The 24,073-nt window shown below is 34.7% G+C and overlaps 2 protein-coding genes across 9 annotated transcripts in view; one reads left to right on the top strand and one right to left on the bottom strand.

The window, feature by feature from the left end:
- Nucleotides 1-471: 471 nt before the first annotated feature.
- LOC123686273 (bile salt-activated lipase-like) lies at nucleotides 472-3,892 on the bottom strand. Of its 3 annotated transcripts, XM_045626300.1 has the most exons (9): nucleotides 3,419-3,868; nucleotides 2,868-3,083; nucleotides 2,481-2,811; nucleotides 2,227-2,408; nucleotides 2,010-2,172; nucleotides 1,627-1,944; nucleotides 1,436-1,574; nucleotides 985-1,190; nucleotides 754-923 (listed from the first exon to the last, which is right to left on the bottom strand). In XM_045626300.1, the coding sequence occupies exons 1-9, from the start codon at nucleotides 3,596-3,598 to the stop codon at nucleotides 784-786; spliced, it is 1,875 nt and encodes a 624-aa protein (XP_045482256.1). In that variant the 5' UTR covers nucleotides 3,599-3,868; the 3' UTR covers nucleotides 754-783. The 3 variants fall into 3 exon arrangements, with proteins under 3 accessions (XP_045482255.1, XP_045482256.1, XP_045482257.1); XM_045626299.1 differs by having other exon boundaries at nucleotides 472-1,190; nucleotides 3,419-3,834; XM_045626301.1 differs by lacking the exons at nucleotides 754-923; nucleotides 985-1,190; nucleotides 1,436-1,574 and having other exon boundaries at nucleotides 1,633-1,764; nucleotides 1,886-1,944; nucleotides 3,419-3,892.
- Nucleotides 3,893-5,393: 1,501 nt separating this feature from the next.
- LOC123686274 (filamin-A) overlaps nucleotides 5,394-24,073 on the top strand; it is a 47,983-nt gene continuing 29,303 nt past the window's right edge. Inside the window, exons 1-14 of one of the 6 annotated variants that reach the window (XM_045626303.1) lie at nucleotides 5,428-5,531; nucleotides 6,037-6,047; nucleotides 11,120-11,751; nucleotides 15,865-16,009; nucleotides 16,114-16,243; nucleotides 16,380-16,585; nucleotides 16,800-16,814; nucleotides 17,199-17,581; nucleotides 17,845-18,740; nucleotides 19,982-20,238; nucleotides 20,302-20,543; nucleotides 20,625-21,191; nucleotides 22,709-23,050; nucleotides 23,109-23,725. In XM_045626303.1, coding sequence (XP_045482259.1) covers nucleotides 11,358-11,751; nucleotides 15,865-16,009; nucleotides 16,114-16,243; nucleotides 16,380-16,585; nucleotides 16,800-16,814; nucleotides 17,199-17,581; nucleotides 17,845-18,740; nucleotides 19,982-20,238; nucleotides 20,302-20,543; nucleotides 20,625-21,191; nucleotides 22,709-23,050; nucleotides 23,109-23,725 — 4,194 coding nt within the window. In that variant the 5' untranslated portion in view covers nucleotides 5,428-5,531; nucleotides 6,037-6,047; nucleotides 11,120-11,357. Of the gene's footprint in view, nucleotides 5,532-6,036; nucleotides 6,048-6,246; nucleotides 6,368-11,119; nucleotides 11,752-15,864; nucleotides 16,010-16,113; nucleotides 16,244-16,379; nucleotides 16,586-16,799; nucleotides 16,815-17,198; nucleotides 17,582-17,844; nucleotides 18,741-19,981; nucleotides 20,239-20,301; nucleotides 20,544-20,624; nucleotides 21,192-22,708; nucleotides 23,051-23,108; nucleotides 23,726-24,073 lie in introns of those variants that run through there. The other 5 variants (XM_045626302.1, XM_045626304.1, XM_045626305.1 and 2 more) reach the window with 5 other exon arrangements.

Consider the following 24,073-nt stretch of genomic DNA (forward strand, 5'->3'; position numbering starts at 1 on the left):
GACATGGTGGGAATTTCTAAAAAAATCTACATGTGATTGAATCATCTGGAACATAATTCATAAAGTTCAGAAAAACATGAGAGACAATAATTTAAGGAGATAGTTTCAAGGAAAACAATATAAGCTTTTCCAGAATTGTGAAGATATTTATTAGGCGCGAAACGTTGAGCCACTTTCAGCGCCATCTATTCTAGTTTGGTTGAACTAACCTAACCGAATGATGCGTTCTTCTGTTCAAAACAGGAAAATTCTCTACATATACTTAGGATTGAATAAATTAATTCAATAAAAATTATATGCAAATGCCTTCTTCCTTGAATTATATTGAGTAGCAAACAAAAATAAAAACAGAAAAGCTCGTTGTTTTTGTAGATCACAGAAACCTCAAAGTCAAAGATGAAGAAATTACTTCACATTTTATGATACCTATCTGAAATTTAGGGTTATGTTGTTGAGTGACAAATTAACCTCACAAATATTGACTGAAGCTAAAGTGTATTTTCTATTTCCCTTGAAATACTTCGTAAGAGAAGAAAATGTCTGAGCCTTCAACGGCAACATCGAAAGAGTCTACAGCATTGAAAACTCCTATGGTGTATATTTGTGGAGAATGTCATCATGAGAACGAAATTAGACCTAGAGATCCCATACGTTGTAGGGAATGTGGTTATAGGATTATGTATAAGAAAAGGACAAAAAGGCTTATTGTTTTCGATGCAAGATGAAGGACCCATAGGGAAATAAAGTACTGTATTTTATAACAAACTTTTTTATTTTTATTTCTTAACCGATTGTCCAAGATGAGTTTGTCCTCATCATCCTTGATTTTCTTCTCAATAAAATGATACATACAATAAGTAAGAGAAGTAGAAATACTAATAGACCACATAGAATAACATTTCTGAGCCCAATTGCAGATCCAACTAAAATAAACAGTTGAATCAATTGAAAAACTTAGAATAAGTAATAATAAATAAGTATCACCTGAGTTGTTTAATTCAACCGATACACTAGGCTGAATAATATTGTATCTGCTATGTGAAAATTTTGTCAACAAATCATTCCAGAATAAAATCCTTTTTCTGAGAAGTCTGTCATTATTTACATAAGAATTACCTTCAATTTCTCTCACATAAGGATCGTGCAGTACATACTTTCTCCAAGGTCTTTTCGCATTAGGTGTAGGGTTACTAGAGTCAAGAAAAAACTTTCAATTGTATGAAAGCATTTTCATTTGTTTCGATTGAATGTATAGTTTGTTTATCGATAAATGTTAAAAATCTCCACCGTATTCATAAAGTTCTCTCCAATGGAAATTAGTTAGGTGATCTTATTCTAGTTCTATGAAATCAACCAAATTGAAATGAACTAGGAGGAGATTATCTTATTCGATAGGTATTTCTATTTTTTTTTAATGTTTCGTGGCAAGACTCACCCAAATCTTACAAAATTTGTTATATATTCTTGAATTTCTCCAAATATCATAATGTCTTTAGTGCTGTAACGTTTTTTGCTAATTTGTCTTACAATACTTGGTCCGGAAAATAAGACCATATCCATAGTTATGGATTCGTCTGAAAAAAATCAATAAAAGTGATGTTATATCTGTAATAGGTCAACAATTACCACTGATATCTGTAATAAACTCATCATGCTTTATTGAATAGACAAATGTAGGAGAACTAGTATGCTGAGACATGTAAGAAATTTGTTGGAAAACTGGTGCTTCAATTTTCGCCTCATATTCAAGTTTTTTCAGCTGATCTATAAGAAATCTACCATCAATATCAAAGAACAAAGAGTAATGCCATTCAATCAAATTTGCGATCAGATCTCGCATTGTTTCGTTCAGTTTGTACAGTTCCAATATCTCTGGAATTTTCACCTTTTTCACAAATTTCTGAAGGAAAAAGTATCCCTGGCTCAGCAAATTTATCCACTGATCTGTAATGAAGTACATTCAAAAGGTATAAGATAAATTTCAAAAGGTTTAAAGAAAATTATCTCACCAACTTGGGGGTACTTAATAACAGATCCAACACCTATCAATGTAGGAATTTGCACATTTAGTCCATTACGAAAACTATCAGTTGCCGTTACCGGTAAATATCTATCATCTACAGGTAAGAATACGTCTGTTATGGGTGATAATAAATTGGTGGTATTCACTGACTAGAAACCAGAATGCATGAGTATTTAACACTTAGTGAAGGCAACACACTATACCTCCGAGTATAACTGAAAAGCTTGCAGTAGCTCAGCAGTCGATTTTGCTCTCATACAATTCAATGTGTTAACATCGCATTTCAAAATTCTTACAAGTTGTTTTGAAACATGTATAGTATTACTGTCAACAATCCATGGCGATACTGCACTTCCAGAGGAAAGTAAAGCTCTTTGGAATAAACCTGCATTGAGAAAAAATAAAAACTCACACAAAAAGTTGTTTATTTTGAATGAAATACACATCAGAAACTTACCTTGAGTTCTGGGTGAAGTCATATGTAGAGCAACACTTGCAGCACCAGAGTGGTGACCAAACAGGGTGATGTTTTGAGAGTCACCATCAAAATAAACTATATTCTCTTTGACCCACAGGAGAGCAAAATATTGATCCAAAAGTCCGATATTTCCTCTGAATTCTCTAGATCCCATGGAAAAAAATCCGAATATATTCAATCTATACGTCACTCTCACAACAATGATTCCTCTGCTTGCTAAATCTTGACCATTAAATAAAAGCTTGCTGTCTCTTGCAAAATCCACACCGCCAACAAATACAAGCACAGGTTTTTGTAAAGACGAATTCACCTGAAAACAAACATGAAACATCAATTTCAGATAAATATAATTCATTTACATCTCACCTGTGGCACCCATATATCTAAATATAAACAATCTTCATTCTCATTATCTTTTGCTGGCAGTTGAGGACATCTAGATTTGGTGTTGAACGCTTGGTACGTCTTATTCCAACCCTGATGCATCATAGGTGGCGAGAATCTTAAGGGTCCAATTGGTGGAGCAGCATAGGGGATGCCATAAAATACACCTAAGCGTGAAGTATCTGTTTTGAGGTTGACCTGAAAAAATTACCAACGTAGCTGACGAAAAAAGTGCATTCGTATCTAGCAAACAAGAAGTTCAGAGACATCATATAAGCAGGAGATAAAGTGTATAACAAAAAATATTAAATCAGGTGTTCCTCATGGATCTGTTTATTGGCCCCTAACTAACCCTATGCTCGTTTTTTAAACTTCCTATATAGATTCAGTTACGGCAGTGCCAAAAATGTGAAAGCTATTTCTTCAAGTTAATATTTTTTCAAAACGTTCGGAAGTAAACAAAAAAATCGAAAAGAGTGAATTGGTAATCAAAAATTCGGTGGATTATCAAAGGAAAAAAGAATATAACTTACCCCTTCTACAATTCCTTGCTTCGTTTTCGCCCTTGGTGGAGGATCTCTCCAAGAACAACAACTTTTCAAGAGAATACCCCAAAACATCACCTCCAAATATAATTTCATCTCTGTTATTTTTTTTAATTCAGCATGTGACCTATTGTAAGTCGCGGCGACAATAACCAGATCGATGATCATAACATTTCGTTCACGTTCTTTTACTGGGTTTCCGTTCTGTCCTTTTGTTTAGCTTCCGCTAAAAAATAACAACGCATTTGGATAATTAGTCAACCGAAATACACTAACTCTAGGTATGTAGGTAAAAATTAGTTTTCATCATTTTCAATTAGTGATAGGTACTATTATGGTTTCTTCAGAATCAAAATTGAAATAGAAATACTGCTAGGAATGTTAGAATTATATTTCATCGAAGTTGAAATTTTTTGTAAAGAAATTCAAATAAAATAATCCAGAATTAAGTTTGGATAGTAAGAATTTGATTTAGTATGACACATTGAATAAGAATTTATTGATGAAAATGCCAAAATTTGAGTGACAACAGTTCCATAGATAAGCTATAAAAATATATACAGTAGCATAGACTTAATCTAGCATTATTGATTGATATCTTGTTCTAATGTTTTTCGGAGATAATGTTTCGAATGATATTTCTGTCTTGGGATTTTTCTCAAGTGAAATTGTTTTCCAGGCAGTTTTCGAATTTCTTTAGAATCGATCTCGAATCATATGTAAGAGAAAACGCAACATTTTCTCGCTGTCCCACCATATTTTTATAATTACGGTTGTCGTTGCTTTATTTGTGGATGAAAGGATTGAGCTGACCTCAAATTCGATCACCATATAAGGCTATATTGCACCATAATTTTTCATCATTCGTCTGATCAATAGATTGTTGCTTGAACTGAACATATGTTCTCTTTCTGCTTTGAGAAGATATACTTATAAAACAGAATCATTCGAATGTGTGCAATTGGCCGGAATTTTGCCTAAATCTTACACTTCGCTGTGTTTCTTCAAAAAAATCTGCACCTTTTTTTGAAGAAATTATTGCTTTTTTTTTTAGCCTCTAGTACTATACAGGGTGTTTCGTCATGAACTGGACAAAAATATATATTTATAGACGTGTAGATGAAACCGAAAGAATCATTTTTGCCTTATTAGATAAACCTCGTTTTTGAAGCATAAGCGAGATACGATTTTGATAATATTCTCGAGGTTGCCAATTCTCCTTGGGGCAAGATCGTTATCATCTTTTTTGTGCCGGATTACCATTTGTGGAATCTTCAATTTCTAAAGATGAATTTGAAATAAGTTCGAAACTGCGAAGACATAGAAAGTATAAAACATGTTTTGATCAAAACTTAAATGTTGTGCTATGCTGAGCTTGATCTATAAGTGAAAACCGCAACTGAATAATATAGTTCCGAAAATAATACTACAAACACACTGGCTATGTTTATTGATGAAATAAAAATTGAAACTTTCAGTTCGCATAAATATTTCTCAAAAAAAAAAGAATGAAAAAATATCAAAAATTACACTAAAATGCGATTTCGTCCAAATCAATGACGTCAATTGGAAGTATAAACAAACAAGTGCTATGTAAGAAAGCGAAAACTCATCGGAAAGTTGATACCTACAAATGATAGACGTGTATACTTCAAACTGACGTCATAACAGGTATAGATTTTTCGAGTTTTTCGAGAATTTTGCCTATTTATAAATGTATTTTTTTGGATTCTTAGAATACTAATAAATGAGAATGTCGATGAATACGGCAAAATTTTTCATGCAGTCAGAATTGATTTCCGGATGCAGAAGGTGAGATATTACTTCCATCTTGAGGAACGCTTCACAAGTTTGAATATTTGAATCTTTTTTGGGCTGTTTAATCCCCCATTCGTTCGTATGAGACAAAAATGGAATGATAATGAAAGTAAAGTGGGGTTAGGTTCAATTCTATAAACAACTAAATCTCATGGACGAACTCTGGTTCTATTCTTAGTCCGTATTCCAACATCTTCACAGGTTATTTAGTTACTATTAAAGTGCTCAAAGGTGTTATAGTTCAGAAAATTTAATCAATACCAACGATAGGATTTCACTAAAGGTAAATACAAGCGATGCTGTTACACCGTTTGTTTGTGTTTCAAAACTGAAATAAAAATTTGACAGCTTCGAGCGCAACTTTTTGAAATTGTACCGAAATTATTCTCGAAACATATTCAAATTCGAGATAATTCCTTACAATTCAATTCATGTGCATTTCCTGCTGCAGAATGCTTTATTATTTTTTTTTCAATGCTCACGCGAATGCACTTCGATCTGTATGCACTTCTCGACCTATGGCATAAAAATAGGAGACAATGAACTCGAAAATAAGTGGAAAAAATGGATTTTATCTATCAAAGGTCACAGGCAAAAATAAACATTTAATCAAAATATAATTATGATTAATATGTTTATATTTAATCTTTTACTGCTGAAACTATTTTTATACAGGCCGAGATTTGCATTATCAGAAAACATAATTGTACACTGTTCGTTCATGTTTCATTATTTTCAGATTATCTTCGAAGCATCTAGTTATTTATTAAGCCTATTTTATATTTCAGCGAAACTAAAGGTGAGCAAAATTGGAGGATGCGCTTTTCTGAATATTCATCTACTATGTAAATTTCTTACACGAATCTCAAATTGATTTCGAAGTAGGTGATTAATCTACACCGGATATAAGCTCATAGTGTGTGGTTGAATCTGAATCATAATTTCGCTTCTACAAATATTTTAAATATATTGGGCGTTTCTTTCACCTTTAAACACAGTTCGATTTAAACACAACAGTTGCTCTGAAATTTTTAATACGTGGTGAATCTGTGACAATTACATTTTTTTTTTAATCATCTGGACTGTTTCAAATCCTCTAATTAAACGTCTCTACACAAGGTATTGATTAATTTCTAATGCTTAACAAGGTTTGGCATTTGTTTTATGTATCATGTATCAGCATCAATTAAATTATACTTTTTTTGGAAGAATGATTGAATATCTTGAGTAACGAGTGTGAATTACTTTAAAAAAATATTGGATTTGGAAAAAACTGAAAATTAAACTAGTCGAATATTTTTATTTGATTTTATGTAAGTTGATACAATTTCAACGGCTATCTGTAGTTGAAAGTCGAAATGGAATAATACCAGAATTTCATTCATCATTTGTTTATCTGTGAAAATTCCAAAGATGGTGGTATCCCCGAACTAAAGTGTTGATAAAATTAGCTACATTGTACGTTATTTCGTAACATTAACCACAATTTATCTTTCACGAATTCTTAACACTAGTATGAGCAATTTTCTTTTCGCTTTAAGCCTTAATTTATCCTATTTGATTATTAAATTTATATTGTTGCCTCTAAAATGCACTTCATCGAGAACATAATTCATTGTTTTCTGAAGCAAAAATTCAAAGTGAAAAAAATTATATATAGAAATTTATCAGGAAATTCGAATAATAAAACAGGCCAATTGAAAAGTCCCCGGTCTACCATAGTAAAACACATTTTTTTTTTGCAAAATTCGATTTAATTATTCAACATAGTTGCCTTCGATGGCTATACAGCGATTATAGATTATATCTTCCAACTTTTCGATAATATTTTTGTAGTACGATTTGTATTTCGCTTCAAAATAGGCCACAGTTCGGCCATTACTTCTTTATTGGCGTTACATTTCTTTCCAGCGAGCATTCTTTTGAAGTCTGAGAACAGGAAAAAGTCGCTGGGGGCCAGATCTGGTAAATACAGTGGATGCAGAAGCAATTCGAAGCCCAATTCATGCAATTTTGCCATTGTTTTCATTGATTTGTGACACGGCGCATTGTCTTGATGAAACAGCACCTTTTTTTCTTCAAATGGGGCCGTTTTTTAACGATTTCATTCTTTAAACGGTCCAATAACGCTATATAATAACTGCTGTTGATGGTCTGGCCCTTTTGAAAGCAATCAATGAATATGAATATTATACCTTGCGCATCCCAGAATACTGATGTTATAACCTTGCCAGCTGACTGTTGTGTTTTTCCTCGCTTTGGATTCGATTATTCGTGTGCAGTCCACTCAGCTGACTGTCGATTCTTGTTTTTCCATCATTTTTCAAATAACAAAAGTAGCTACACTCACAACGCAATATCTCACTAACTAATGGTCGGACTGCTGTCAAATTTTGACACGTATTGTTTGAAGGTTGGTACTAACTAAAAATCATATGGATTTAATACTAGCATCGCCATCTGTGCATCAGACCGGGGACTTTTCAATTGGCCTAATATTACTGCGATAACACTAAATACCGCAAAATCGTAGATTTTATAGTAATGTTTGCACGTTTGAAAAGGAAAACAGGTTCGAATCCAAAGAGATCCGTTGTTTTTTTTTCAATTTTTTAAACAGCTCTTTCTGTTATTTTGAGATATTCTATGAAGTAATAAGAAATCATTGTGTAAAAATTTTTTTATGATTTTTTCCATACATGTTGACATTTTTTGGGTCAAAAAAGGAAAGAATAAACCATAATGTGAAAATGAAATATGCAAAACGTAAACTGTGAAAATTGCAGGAGGTTTCAATTTTTTTTCCTTGAACGATTCCAAATTTGAATACCTTCCATCTAAGAACAGCAAATACATATTTGGGGTTAAATGAGCTGGCAAAATTGAGTCATTAGCTGAGTTACTCTTCAAAGTCATATCCATTTTAATCGATGACCGAATTGTATGTAATTAGAAGTATCACTCAAGACCACTATACTCAAGACGTCTAACTAATATGATACTAGTACCACATCATGGTTCTTGGAATAAATGCAATCGTTTGTTGCTCTTCTTAATTCCAGAAAGAATCCAACAGTTGTTTAGTTTCAAGACGGGTATAATTCTAGGGAATTCAGAGTTTCCAATCACCTTTTACAACCAATTTGGTATACAGAGCTTGAACATTCCATACAAGGCATATCTGTTTATATAACAGTATGGGAAGCCTTGATCTACAAGGAGTTTACGAAAATTTTTACAATTTATACGATGCAAAAACAATAAATTATTTTTCGAAGTAGTTCTGCTTATGAGTCGATAATTTGACTTACCGGAGGTAATCAGGTTCTGAAATAATTGCATAAAAATTTGTAGAAATATTGAAATGCAGTATGCACTTTTTTATGATTCAGGAATGAGCGATATACTCTTAGATTGGAGATTTTGCGCGCTGGTTCAAAGAAATCCATTATAAAAAAATTTGTCTATGAAATATATCTTTTCAACAAAGTTTACAGAATGAAAAAATACTACATAAATTCAGTGAGTTTAACGCATAGATTCTAAACATTCGTTTCAGAATTTCGTAACTGATTTGAAAATTTCGATTCAGTGGGTATTTTTTCAATTATTGGGAAAACTGAATTTATTGGTTTTAGGATTGAAGTGAATAAATTGTATGAAATTTGCGGAGGTTCAACTTTTTCATCAACCCCTATATTTGTCTATTCGTGTCGTTACCTTCCATTGTCAAGGTTAAGATTGCACAGTCTCCATTTCAACTTATAAATACCTACGATGGTTCAAAAATTCTAGTGACTGTTGCGATTCTCGCTTTTTATATCTGATAAAACGAAAATAATAATAATATGCCAAATTAAAATTAATAATCGTTGATATAATTTATATACCTCTATTATGAGACCAAGTGGTACTTTTATATTGAAATGTACAATTTGAAAACTATCCTAATTGACAATACCAAACGAAAAATTTGTGAGACAACACAATGGAGTTTTGAATATTTTTTCATCTATATCTCTTCATTTTATGGCTTTTAACTACCTAGTGAATCATCTATGATTGTTTAAAGTACTCTTACAGCTTGAGAATGGAAGATAATCCAAAAAATAGTTGAAAACAAGACCCATTATCTGAAAGATGATGGCATTCTTTCAAATGGAGCTTTTCGATATTGACCTAGCTACTTTAAAAAATTCAATAAGCTCAACACAGTCATCTTCAAGAGTGATACATGCACTCCAGAGCAGAGTCTAAACAACACTTATTAAGGGCTCATTAAACTTATTACTAGATAAGGACATTTTATATAGCATTCCTTCGATTAGTTCAAAGAATTACTCATGTTTATCTTGACGATCATTATAAAGGCTGCTCCGAATTTTAGAATGCTATATTTTCGATGCAATCTTTTTATTTTAGCAAAAAATCACATATCATAAATCAGATCGTAAATATTTTGCTTCGTTCTCAAGTGTTGCTGAAAAATGACAGTTTCTAATTTTTCCCTATATCTTGGTTTTTGTTCGAGATATTAGAAAAATGCTATAACTTTTTTTCACTAAATTTTATAGTTTATATGATACTCATAGTTTCTTTAGTGGTTTTTCCAAAATGTCATCGGTTTCAAAGATATTGAGATATTCGATCTCTTGTTTTTTATGGGACACCCCATTTATAAATATTTTTCATTTTTTTCGAGAATAAATTCATTTTGTGTCCATTCTATGAAGTCATATACAGAGTGATTCATAGGTTTGGCCTATTAGACGTTTATGGAAAACTAATCATATTTTTGAGCTGAAAATTTGCACATTGGGGATTGAGACAATGATATTTCTCCCTAATATATTTTCAGATCTCTACAACTTCCGGTTATACCCGAAACAGACTACTACTTCCTCATTTCAAATGGCACACCCAGTATATTATTGCATCATTAGATAGCTTTTTTGATGATAATTTCGGCATACCCAGTAAAAACTCAACGGTTCATGAGTTAATGGGATTCTTATGAAAAAAATGGTGTCGATGAGGACTCACATTTTTTTGAATATTTCGGTAGAAGAAGCTTTTTTCGAAATTTTTTTTCTTTTTCGATTCTGCAAATACGTAGTATTATAAAACTGTTTGCGGTTTGGACCAAAAATGTACAGGGTGTTTATCAGGAGATCATGAACTTGGACAACTCAAATTCATCAAAACTCAAGATTTTCGAATTAGAACCTATATTTTTTATTATTTTTATTTAAGAGTTATCGAGGAAGAACCTTGAATAAGGAAAAACCACAATTCCTCAATCCATCAACTCTTCTCTATATTTCTAAAACGATATATAAGGGGGTCACCCTATATATGACTCGATTGAAATTATACAATGGACACAGAATGAATTAAAACTCGGAAAGAATGAAAATGTTCATATTACAAGTTGTCCCATCGAAAAAAGGCGAAAAACTGCGGCTAAAAGACTGCTTTTTAAAAATATAGGGTTTCCCATTTAAGAAACACCGCCCCCTCTATATCTCTGAAAGGGTAATTAATTTCTATGATCTCTTATGAGTATCATACAAGCTATAAAAACATTTTAGAATTTTTCTTGAATATCTCAAACAGAAACCAAGATAAAGCGAATTATTTGAAACAGTCATTTTTCAGAAACGCCCTGTAACACGAGAACGAATATATTTATCTATGATCTGCTTCCTGATATCCAATTATTTCGAAAAAAAAATTTTTTCTTATAGTTCTCGATATGCTTTCAATGACCATCGAATTTGGGACACCCTGCAACTATCTACAATGTTTTTACTATTACCCCTCAGTTGTTTTGAATCACCCAAATTTGACAACAACTCTTAATTGTTACAGGTAAACATAAACACCCGATACCGTAAGCTGTGACGATAATTTTCGAAAAACAAATCAGTTACCTCTAAACATCAACAAAATAGAAGATAATCGAAGAAAATCGTTGATAACATTTCGAAATACACCCTTACTTAATGATGGCTTAAGCGGACAATGCTTCGAAAATAATTTATTTGAAATCACGAAATTAGGTGGGAACTGATAAGAAATTGAGCATTTTTAATACAGAGGTCTCCAAATGAGCGGAGTTAGCTACCATACCACCGGTTTTGAACCGGTCGGATCATATATTCAGCGCGATGCAGAGTATTGCGGTGTTGTAGACGACAACGAAGAAGAGATGGTGACCACCGAACGAGAGCTGGCAGAAGATGCCCAATGGAAAAAAATCCAACAAAATACGTTCACGAGATGGGCGAACGAACATTTGAAAACTGTGGAAAGGCATATAGCCAATTTGGAAAGCGATTTAAGTGATGGACTACGACTTATAACTCTCATCGAAGTACTTGCCGGAAAAAGATTGCCAAAACATAACAAGAAGCCTATGTTCAGATCGCAAAAACTCGAAAATGTGTCAGTGGCCCTTAAATTTCTACAAACCGATGAAGGAATACGAATTGTTAATATTGGTGAGTACTGATTTATTTTTTTAACAACATCCGTTCAATAACATCCATTCTCCACTTTAAACAATTCAAAATCGCGCTAAACCCTACTAAATTCACCAAAATTCAATAGCTGAAAAAAACCCTACTTAAATTTTCGCAAAATAATACGTTTTCGATACAGGTATAATGCTGAATTCGCAGAACTAGTCTCTCAAAGTCGATGATGATGTCATACACCGGTCACTACATCTCAGAAACTAACGTACGAATTTTCAAACATTTTCGTTATTTAAATGATTTCAAATAAAAAAACTTCACTCGCAACTTGTTATTTTTGATATATTCCAATAAAATACATCCGTGTAAAAAAAAGTAAATAGATACTAAATCTATCAAAATCAATAATATTTTCCTTAAGAAAATCGAGAATCAACCCAAAAATTCGAGTCATAACATCATTCCGTATTTTTTGTTATTGAAAACACACATTTTAGATTCACCGACACATATGTTGATCCACCAACTGACTCACTGAGCGCGTTCAAAATATTTTTCTAGCCTCCAATTTCGAAAATTTCAAAACATTTCGTGCCAGACGATTTTCGGATAAAAAAAATTTCAAGGGCGTGGTGCTATTGTTTTGTCAGTCTTTTCTCTCGTTACCTTGGTGAGATGCATCAATTACAATTGATTTTGGGGACAAGGTTACGCCCAATTTTCCGCTTGAAAGAGAATTTGTCTGATGCGAATTTACATTACAATAATACAAATAAACAATGTGCTCATTTGTCAAATGAAACTCTAATTGGCTGTACGAAATTTATTTACAGATTATACTATTTTAAAACGTTTTCGTTAGTTTCATCTTTGTGCATCTATGATATTCTATGAAACGGTTTATTTGAAAATATTCCATCGGTAGAATAAGTATAAACAATATGATAGACGTCATAACCTTTCTTCACAATTTCATATTAAAGAAAATTCAAAGCTCTATTCTTTTAAGCGAGTTTTCTAATTCTTTTTGGAACTATAATTTATCTTTCACTCTTCAGTTTGTTTCGTCATTGATGCTTTTTTTTAATTTGAACTATTATTCATTGTACGCGTAACAATTTCCTATATTATTCAGTTTTTTCGAAAAATAAAAACTTGAAATCATTATTATTATTAGACACGTAACATTACATGCGAAGCAGAGCACGTGTCGCTACAATTCCTAAGAAAATCCCATTTAAACTTCAATTAAATTATGTTTGTTTCAATAATTTTGCTTTTCAATATGTCTTGTCAACTGTAAAAAAAAAGTTATTTTGAATGAATCATTACTCGATACAATCTCACAATTCATTCTTGGAGTTAATTCCAAAACATTTTATAACACGAAAAACGCGCAATTCACATGATGTGACGTCATTGATGACGTAAATTTTCTGAAGTTAAAATGTCAATACAAACTACTTTCCCAAATTACTGGATTTTGAATCGATCGATTGTTTATTTCAAATTGAAATTTGTATAATTATTTTATTTCTATTGGAGGTACGTATTCCATTCTATAAATTCCAGTTCGATATATTTTTCGCATCACGAGTACAGACACTTAATTCGTTATCGTTCCCTATTGATATTTATTGGCTTCAGAAATTGTTGCTTACTGTATGAATGGAATTCTAAATAAGGAGATGACAGCAGGCACCTTGAGTTCGTTCAAAATGCGGTGCTAATTAAATCTCTACAAACGCTCCACAGTCCGTTCACTTGTGTTATTCAGCAAATGTTTGATATTTTGATTGCATTAGTTCCTTAAAACCACGAATTGATAACATCAAATTGTGTAACATACTTCTGAGGTAGAACAGATAAGTAAAAACGGTACTTTTTAAACAAAAACTGCATCTGAATAAATTTGAATAAATGAGAAAGTAGTTCTTTTTAATTTTTCATTGTCAATATACAGGGTGATTTACCGGGATGGCTTATTAGACGTTCATGGAAAACGAATCATAATTTTGAGCTGAAAATTTGCATATTGGTGTTTGAGACAATGCTCTTTCTCCCCAGAATATTTTCAGATCTCTACAACTTCCAGTTATATCGGAAACAGACTACTACTTCTTTATTTCAAATGACACACCCAGTATATTATTCGATCATTAGATAGCTTTCTTGACGGAAATTTCTACAAAATACCATACCTTGGGTAAAAACTCAACTTATTTGCAGAATCTTAAAAAAAAAAAAATCGATAAAAGCTTTTTCTGCCGAAAAATGAAAAAAAAATGTGAGTCCTTTTCGCCACTATTTTTTTCATAAGAATGCCATTAAGTCATGAACCGTTGAGTTCTTACCTAAGTATGACATATTGCCGAAATTGTCGTCAAAAAAGCTATCTACTGATGCAATAATATACTGGGTGTGCCATTTGAAATAAGGTAAGTAGTACTCTGTTTGTTTCCGGTATAACCGGGAATTGTAGAGATCTGAAAATAATTTAGGAAGAAAGATCATTGTCTCAAACCCCAATATGCAAATTTTCAGCTGAAAATCATGAAACAAATAGGCCATCTCGGTGAATCACCCTGTATACACTATATACATCAAAATTGACAACAAAAAATGTTATAAACTCAGCAAAAATTTAATATGCTAGTTATTTTTCTCATGGAAAGGTCATTTTAATATTCGTTTTCAATGATTAACCAAAATTCGAGTCATTCAAAATTGAATTCAAATGGATTTGATGCACAAAACCAAACTTTTTGTTCGTTCTACCATTCGAATTCAATATACAAATTTTCAACGTTCTCTGCTTTCGAACAGAACTAAATAATAATATTGAAATGAATGAATTTGGAAAGCAACAATCTGAAATGATTCAGATGCATATATTGAAGACCTCATGTTTGGAATATTATTAATATTTATACAATGAAGTCATCATTCATCACTTGTTCAAACAAACCGTGTGCTGAAGAGATAATTTTCAACATGATCGGAAGTAAATGATAAGGTAACATTTCAGGGTTATTAGTTTTGAAAATACAACTCTGACTCATTTAAAAACAATTAGTAACAATTGAATCCTTCTGCGCTATTTTTTTTATCGAAACACGAAATAACAAAATGATTAAATTTCGCCAACTGATGAGATTTCAGGATATTTTGTTGCATATAGAAACTTATTTGCATTCGTATAGGAGGTATGAATTCATGCAATTACCTCATTTGTTTATGAAAATATGTATAAATATTTGGACAATTTTGTTTCATCGATAATTCGATTATGTATTGATGGAGAACTACTTTTTTTGCTTACCTGCAATTTTATTTTCGACATAAGAATATGGTAATTTTTTTTGGGTCGATTTCACAATCATATATTTCAATTTTAAAGTATAACAGACTTTATTTATTGTCATACTCATGAATTAGACTTTTGAGAACGATTTACATTGATTTGGCGAAAAAAACTAGAATAATTCATACATACAGGCCAATTGAAAAGTCCCCGGTCTACCATAGTAAAACACATGTTTTTGGCAAAATTCGATTTTCAACATAGTTGCCTTCGAGGGCGATACAGCGATTATAGCGATCTTCCAACTTTTCGATACCATTTTTGTATTACGATTTGTCTTTCGCTTCAAAATAGGCCTCAGTTTCGGCGATTACTTCTTCATTGGCGCTAAATTTCTTTCCAGCGAGCATTTTTTTGAGGTCTGAGAACAGGAAAAAATCGCTGGGGCCTAGATCTGGCGAATACGGTGGATGTAGAAGCAATTCGAATCCCAATTCATGCAATTTTGCCATTGTTTTCATTGATTTGTGACACGGCGCATTGTCTCGATGAAATAGCACCTTTTCTTCTTCAAATGAGGCCGTTTTTTAACGATTTCATCCTTTAAACGATCCAATAACGCTATATAATAATCGCTGCTGATGGTCTGGCCTTTTGGAGGTATTGAATGAATATTATAGCTTGCGATCCCAGAATACTGACGCCATAACCTTGCCAGCTGACAGTTGCGTTTTTCCTCGCTTCAGATTTGGTCATCGACACTATGATCGGACTGTTGTCAAATTTTGACACGTATCGTCAAGAGAAAATTTTCAATTTAATTTTTTTTTCAGATTCCAGCGATATAGTAGACTGTAAATTAAAACTGATATTGGGACTGATATGGACTCTTATTTTGCACTATTCAATTTCTCTCCCTATGTGGGAAGGAGAGGACGATTTGACGAATGGTGGATCGGAACCTACCCCGAAACAGAGGTAAGTTCCAGAAATCGCACAATAATAAATGAAGAAAGCAAGAATGACCCTTATATATATTATTCAAATTTCGGAAGTTTCATTATCGAACTTTTAATTTCCAGGTTGATGAATTGGATCCAGAGTAAATGTCCTGAATTGCCAATTAAAAACTTCACTACAGATTGGAATGATGGTAAAGCCGTAGGAGCACTTGTAGATGCTGTAGCTCCTGGTTTGTGTCCCGATTGGCCAGTGAGTAGATTTATGTATTCACCATTCACAACTGATTCGTGTAATTTTTTTTTTAAATTTCGCATGAGTCTTGGAATCATTATAATTACTCAATCAACCTGCAGGGTAGCATCTTCTAATGTATTTTGTTTTTCAGGATTGGGATCCTAAAGATTCTGTTCAAAATGCATCAGAAGCAATGGGCTTGGCTGATGATTGGTTAAATGTCCCGCAACTCATAACACCAGAAGAAATTGTGAATCCGAATGTAGATGAACAATCAATGATGACATATCTCTCCCAATATCCAAATGCAAAATTGAAACAGGGAGCACCATTGAGACCGAAAACAAGCCCAGAAAAGTGAGTTTCATTCAGTTAGTTTTTAAAAATTAAAAAAATTATGATAAAAAAGAAAAGATTTCAACAAATGATAACTAGATTAAATTGAACAAAACTGAAGAAAGAAATATCAAGTTTCTAATCTTTTTGAAATACTCAATTTTATTGATTTTTTTTCAATATTCTATAGTATTTTTGTAGTTGAAAATATGATATTATTTTCTTATTTTGAAAGGTCTCGACCGCCTCGGTAAGGAATGAAAGCTGACGTCTTATTCTGGTATTTGTGTGACAGCTAATAACTGAGATTTGGGAGTGGAAAATCATATTGATATATAGGCTGGCCTACATAAAACAGTCTTGCAAAATATTCCCGAAAACGCCAAGATTTTTTTTTTAAATGTCATGAAAAAATTACCTGTCTTGGTGTTTCCAGTAAAACCTCATACTGGAAATATTCAGCTAGACTCTTTCATATGGGCCAACCTGTTTGTAGAAGTAAATAAGTTTTTGCTTATAGAGTGTTTTGATTTCAGTGCTTAATGATTGTTTTTTTATTCTAATTGGTAGAATCTTTGAATTTGACTTATAGCAATATTGATAGTTCCTTCATGAAATCCTGTGTATTTTTAAGGGTGAGAGTATACGGACCTGGTGTAGAACCTGCAGGAGTAGTTGCGGGTGTCCCAACAACATTCACCGTTGAAACCTTCTCTGCAGGAAGAGGTCATGTAGAAGTTGAGATTGAAAATGCACAGGGTCAAAAAGTACCTGCAGAGATCAGAGTCAACCGTGATAACAACTCAGAATACTACTCCGTGATGTATACAGCACCAGCCGAAGGCACCTATAAAGTATACGTGAAATTTTCTGGTAAAAACGTGCCAAAAAGTCCTTTCATCGTTAAGGTGGCAGGAATTCCTGGCGATCCAAGTAAAGTGACAGTTTCAGGACCTGGTATCCAACCAGAGGGAAATTTCATCGAAGAGGTCAATCACTTTGATGTTCATACGAAAGGTAAGTTTCAATTCCACAGCTCATGGCATGAACACTAATTCCAAAGCTTGATATAATAATCCATACATAACCAACCTTAATTTCTATTCCATTTGAGTACAACTTAAGCCGGGATAGAAAAAAGAAAATCATGTTACGCTAAATCTGGCGAATATAGTAGTCATCCAAGTATATGGACACTAAGTCTGTCCAGAACCAAGAAAACCTTGCAATTCACTTCGCTTTTAAACTCATTATTCACTCTGATTTTAAATAAATTCCAGGTGCTGGAAAAGGTGTTCCAGAAGTCATCATCTTAGACCCTACAGGAAAAAGATTATCATCGCCTGTTTCCATTCGACCAACTACTCCAGACACATGGCGTTGTGAGTATTCCTCAGGAAAGGCTGGTTTGCATTCTGTCAACGTTTTCTACGGCGGCAAACCCATACCAAACAGTCCTATCGGCGTCAAGTTATCTCTCCTATCTGACCCCAAGAAAGTTAAGGTATGTGGCAGAGGTCTTCAACCATTGGGTGTTAGAGTCAAAGACGAAGCAGACTTCAAAATAAACACTGAAGGTGCTGGAGAAGGTCAACCAGAGGTACAAGTAATAGGACCTGGAGGTGTTAAGGAACCGTGTAAACTTAGACAGATTGACGACACCACCTACGAGGCTATTTACTACCCATTGAAAGAAGGACAGTATAGAGTGATGGTTACATTCGCTGGACAAGAGATACCAAAATCACCATTCAATGTAAAAGTTGGTCCCTACAAAGAAACACAAATTAGAGCATATGGTCCAGGATTGACAGGTGGAGTGGTAGGCTACCCTGCCTTATTCACCGTGGATACAAATGGTGAAACTGGAGCTTTGGGATTCAGCATTCAAGGACCTTCTCAGGCTCGAATCGATTGCCAGGATAATGGCGATGGTTCGGCTGATGTGAGATATTATCCCACAGCTCCTGGTAATTATGCCATTCATATATTGTGCGACAACGAGGACCTACCAAAAAGTCCGTATATAGCTTATGTTTCACCCTCCACTGACTTTTACCCCGAAAAGGTAGAGGTCACAGGACCAGGAGTTGAAAATAAAGGTGTTCAGTTGAACACTCCAACCAAGATCAGCATCGACACTAGGAAGGCAGGAAAGGCACCGCTAGAAGTGAAGGTAAGGGTTTTTTTCACTTTATCATACTTCTACATCCCTATCTTACTAGATTTTGTATTTGTGAAGCCACTTCTTCAGTAGCCCATTGCTCAGGTCTTGGAAATATCGTGTAGAAGTTTTTCTGAAACTCTAGTCTCTCTAGTGGTAGGTTATCTGTGACCTCATTCAGGAGCTCCTTGTTCTCCTCACCAGTTTTCCGTTCACATTCTTTTGCCACCCTGAAAGCCCATCTGGCTGCCTCGCTTTCCAGAAAGATATCTAGAGGAGGCAGGTCCAAGATGACTTGCTTGGCAGCAATTGGACAGCGTGATGCTGTATGATAGACAGACACGCTGTTCGTTGTATTTTCCTTAGGGCTAATTTCCTCGTCACTAGTTTTGCTCTTGGCCACCAGATGAGAGCTGCATAGCTTACGATTGGTGAACAATGAATTTGTAGATTCAGTTTTTCTCACCCAATTAACCTCACAGTTCTTAGAAGAGACATAAGTTCCGATAAGGGACTCTCTTTGAGATGTTTGTTGGTAACAAGTTACTGTTTTTTTTTTATATTAATCTTTCCTTAATAGTCAATGATGCTTCCCAGGTAGCAGAACGCGTTTTAGAAGATTTTTTTGGTATATTTTTGATCTTCTTCTTGAAAATGTTGGAGATTTAATATCTACCAGCTTGTTTATTTCTTCTTAATTAGCTAATTTTTTTAAATTATTATCAAGGATCTTAAATTAACATTTGACTCGAACACGTGGTGCAGCCTTTGCTACATTCTTGGCTGCTTTTTGTTTAGGTGCGGCCTTCTTGGTAGCCTTTTGGCTCTTCTTCTTGTCTTTGGCAGACCTGATGGCTTGTTCTCTCTGAGCTTTCCTGACTTGAGGCCTTTGATTTCTCTTAGCCATTATGTCATTTAAAGAAGTTCCTACAATAGCCCTCTGGAATTTTTGAGTCCTCCTGGTACGTTTTTTGGTAATTTCCTCCTCTTTACCCTTCTTATTTTTCCTTCTGTGGAGAATGCTCCATGATACTTTCCTTAGATTCCTCCTCATCAAATGGGCCCTCTCACATTTTGAGTTCAAGAATGTGGAATTCTTTCCATCTATCTTAACCAAGGTTTTACCATGGCCAGGGTAAATTTTATAAGCCTGTATGTCCAGAGTCCGATTTTCATTTCAACTTTTTGGATGTTAAGTTGACACCTACATGAACAGTTTGGTGGAAAGCAATGAAAACGGTCATTATTTCCAGGTAGCTGATTCCAGTTCAAACGATATACCAGTGGATGTACAAAAAATTTCAGAAGGTTTATACGAGGCCAAGTACAACCCTGTAACAGCTGGTAAACACACAGTCCAAGTGAATTACGGAGGCGTAGCTACTAAGAGCTCTCCATTCAGAGTACCGGTAGAAGGTAGCCTAGATATCTCGAAGATTACTTGTTTCGGTCCAGGAATTGAACAAGGTGTTAAAGCTAACACGCCTACACATTTCAACATCGATACCAGGTATGTTTAAAACGAAGAAAAACATTGCTATCACGTACTAATCATCCAAATTTCAAATTACAGCGAAGTTGGAGACGCTGAAGTGATAGTTTCTTTGGTGAATGAAGATACCGGCCAAGAAGTACCTCTAAAAGTTTCGAATGTCGACGCCAACAAATACAAGGTAGAATACGAAGCACCAAACGCTGGAAATTATTCTGCTACCTTATTTTACGGAGGCCTCAAAGTGCCTAACACTCCAATTAAGTTCAAAGTACAACCCAACGTCGACGTATCTAAAATTAAAGTCGATGGATTAGAACCAAGTAAGTACAAAATTATACCACCCCTTTAGATTCGATCATCCTTTTGCCATGAAAGTTTTTTGATTTTCGAAATCTATCTAGCTGCTCCAGTGAATAGTTTGCAACAATTTAGAGTAATAACGCAAGACGCAGGTAAAGCAGAGATCGCCATATCGATCACTAGCCCATCTGGTGCCAGAATTAAAGCTCATGTTATACCTACACACGAAGGGTACCTAGTAAATTTCACGCCTACTCAGTTGGGGGAGTATTTACTAGGTATTTCTTTCGGAGGAGAGCCTATCTCGCATAGACCCTTCAAATTGACCTGCTTAACAGGCAGTGATTCACAAAAAGTGAAAGCTAGCGGTCCTGGCTTACATAAAGGTATTGTAAACCGACCTGCTGAGTTTATGATAGACACCAGAGGTGCTGGACAAGGTGGGCTAGGTGTTACAGTGGAAGGTCCATGCGAAGCAGCTATCAACTGCAGAGATAACGGTGATGGTACCTGCTCTGTAGCGTATTTACCGACAGAAGTAGGCGATTATGGTATAAACATAACGTTCAACGATGAACATATACCTGGCAGCCCTTTCCAGGCCTTCATATCACCTCAAGTCAATATGAACAAAATAAAAGTATCAGGCAACGGAATTCAGTTGCACGGTAAAAAGATGTGCGTTTTGCGATTAACAATTTTGTCGTATTTGATGTGGTTTTTTTCGACTTACATGAGATCTTTTAATGAATAGCTTTGAATGCAACTTAGGAAGTACTCGATCAGAAGTATTGATCAATTGTGGCTCTACACTCCTTAGGTAGATAGTATCAGATATTTCATCAAAGTGGGCTTACAGAAGTTGACCTCAACTGGAATGGTTTTTGTTTGATTGGCTGAATCATTCTTCAGGTCGAGTGCTTCAGAGTCTAGCATCGTCTAATAAAATGCAATTTAAACTTATTGAGTGGTATCATCCATAAAGTTGCTATTTTGTCGATGATGTCGTCAATTGATATCTATAAATTACATGATTGAGTTTTCGCTTCGTCTTATTACTCACCCAAGGGCGTATTCGTCAATCTCTGGGTGCGCCACTGAACTGACATAATTTAATATAATGAAGTTTTTGCGTTTGGAATTTGCTCTGCATGGAAATAAAAATATACTGACTGACAAAAAAAAAGGAGCTGTTTCAATTCAAATTTTTTTTTGGTGAAACATAGATAATATAGCAATATAGGAGTGGATGATTGAAATTTGGAGAAAAAAAACGAAGGGTTTACAATTTTTTTTTGATAAATTTGTTGAGAATGTGTTTGTCCACCGCGATTATCTATACACTCTCCAACACGTCTCGGCATTGATGCAATAAGATGGTCTATTTCTTCTTGAGGGATACTATCCCAAGCTACCTATACTTCATGTCTCAGCACGCTGTCATGTTACCTCGAATAAAGACTAAAGGTGACCTACTTGCATTTGCAATAGCACCTCATACCTTAACGCCTACTGTCCGTTGTACATGATGATCAACATCAAGCTGAGGTTCACGTCTTTCTCCCCGACGTCGTCTAACCCTTCTTCGGCCATCATGTGCACTCAAGAAGAATCGAGATTCATCAGTAAAGACGACCTGATGCCATTCCACATTCCAATGTTGACGTTTTCTGCACCACTGTAATCGTTGCCGGCGATGCTCAACCGTCAGAGGTAACACAAGATGGGATCGATAATGCTGCAGTTCAAAAGACCTTATCCGGTGGTAAACCGTTACAGGATGGCCTTGTTCTCCTAACCACTCATCAGCTGAAGAGCGAGTTGTCGCAAATCGGTCTCTAATGGCCATAAGTCTTAGATGTCGATCTAGCACTTCAATTGTATCCTCAGACATCCGGTACCTACTCTTCTTCGATTTTGGGCCTTATCAAACCACGCTTGATAACATCTCATAACAGTAGTTGGATTTCTGTTCGTACCTTCATGATTTTTTTTCTCCATATTCAATCATTGCTATACTATCTATGTTTTGCCAAAAAACATTAAAAGTTTAAACAGCTCCTTCTGGGTGTTGCAGTTTTTTGTCAGTTAGTTTAATGATAATAAGCATTGTTATAGAATGAATTAATTGGATGTTTTTTGAATATCTTGTTTGGCTTCCTTTTTCACGTATTGTCCATTTTAGGTGTTCACACTGATTCGGTAACAGATTTTGTGATTGACGCAAGAGCCTTGACTAAATCGAATGAAAATGGTAAGGTGTTGTGCACCATAACAAATCCATCTGGACAACATACAGAAAATTTGATAACGGCTTTACCCGATGGTACATATAAAGTCAGCTATATACCTTTCGAAGAAGGACGTCATACTATCGATATAATGTACGACAACGTTCCAATACCTGGCTCACCCTTCGTGGTTAATGTCAGGAGAGGATGTGACGCTAAGAAAGTAATTGCTTATGGACCAGGCTTAGATCGTGGTGTAGTTGGAAAGACAAACACCTTCACTGTTGAGAGTAAAGGTATGTATTCCTCATAAAAAACTTTAGCTGGTCTTCTAACCTATATTTACTGTTACAGGTGCTGGAAAAGGAGGTCTTTCACTTGCGATTGAAGGGCCATCTGAAGCTAAAATGACTTGTGAAGATAATAGAGACGGTTCTTGCTTCGTAAACTACGTTCCTACAGCACCTGGAGAATATGATATCTCTATCAAATTTGCCGATCAACAAATTCCTGGATCCCCTTTCAAAGTTTTGGTGGATGCGGAGGTAGATGAAAAATTGGTACGGGCATTTGGTCCAGGAGTTGAAAAATCATCATGTAGAGAAGCTACAGACACAAAGTTCACAATAGACGCTTCTCATGCAGGACCTGCACCTGTTGGTGTAAACATAACATCTGACCAAAAACCCCTGCCACAAAAACCATTTATAAGAGACAATAAAGACGGAACGTTCGACGTTTCTTATGTTCCACCACAAGAAGGGTCAAAATTGAAAGTCCAAGTGACATATAATGGCCAAGACATTCCTGGGAGTCCATTCGATGTAGAAGTGAGACCACGTACCGAACCTGAAAGAGTCAAGTTGGAAGGTCCAAGCATTAACCAGAAATCAGTTCCTGCCTCCTTGCCCACAACTGTTAAGGTTGATACTACGGAAGCAGGTCCTGGAAACCTCAAATTTTCGGTTACCGTAAGTAAAACTAATTGAGACTTATTCTCCCACTTCCTGCTGATCCTTATTTAACCTTCTTCCTAAGAAAAAAAACCTACCTGGTAACACCCTCTAAAGTGGCCACAGTGTTGTAGAGTTGCACATATTAAGTTCGGGATACCTAGAGGACCAGAGCACATCTCTGTATTTGAAATCACATAACCTGGAAACAAGTTCTGGCTATGTATTGTTGAAACCATATATCCTATTCTGTCTCTTTGAAAAAAGAATTGACCAATAAGTTCCTGCTTCTATATCGCAAAAGATATCTTGAAGATGTTGTCTTCGGTGTTACCCTGCCATACACGAAGGTCTCAATCTTCATTA

The sequence above is a fragment of the Harmonia axyridis genome, chromosome X, assembly GCF_914767665.1.
Source record: "Harmonia axyridis chromosome X, icHarAxyr1.1, whole genome shotgun sequence".
In the NCBI taxonomy this organism is placed as follows: Eukaryota; Metazoa; Arthropoda; class Insecta; order Coleoptera; family Coccinellidae; genus Harmonia; species Harmonia axyridis.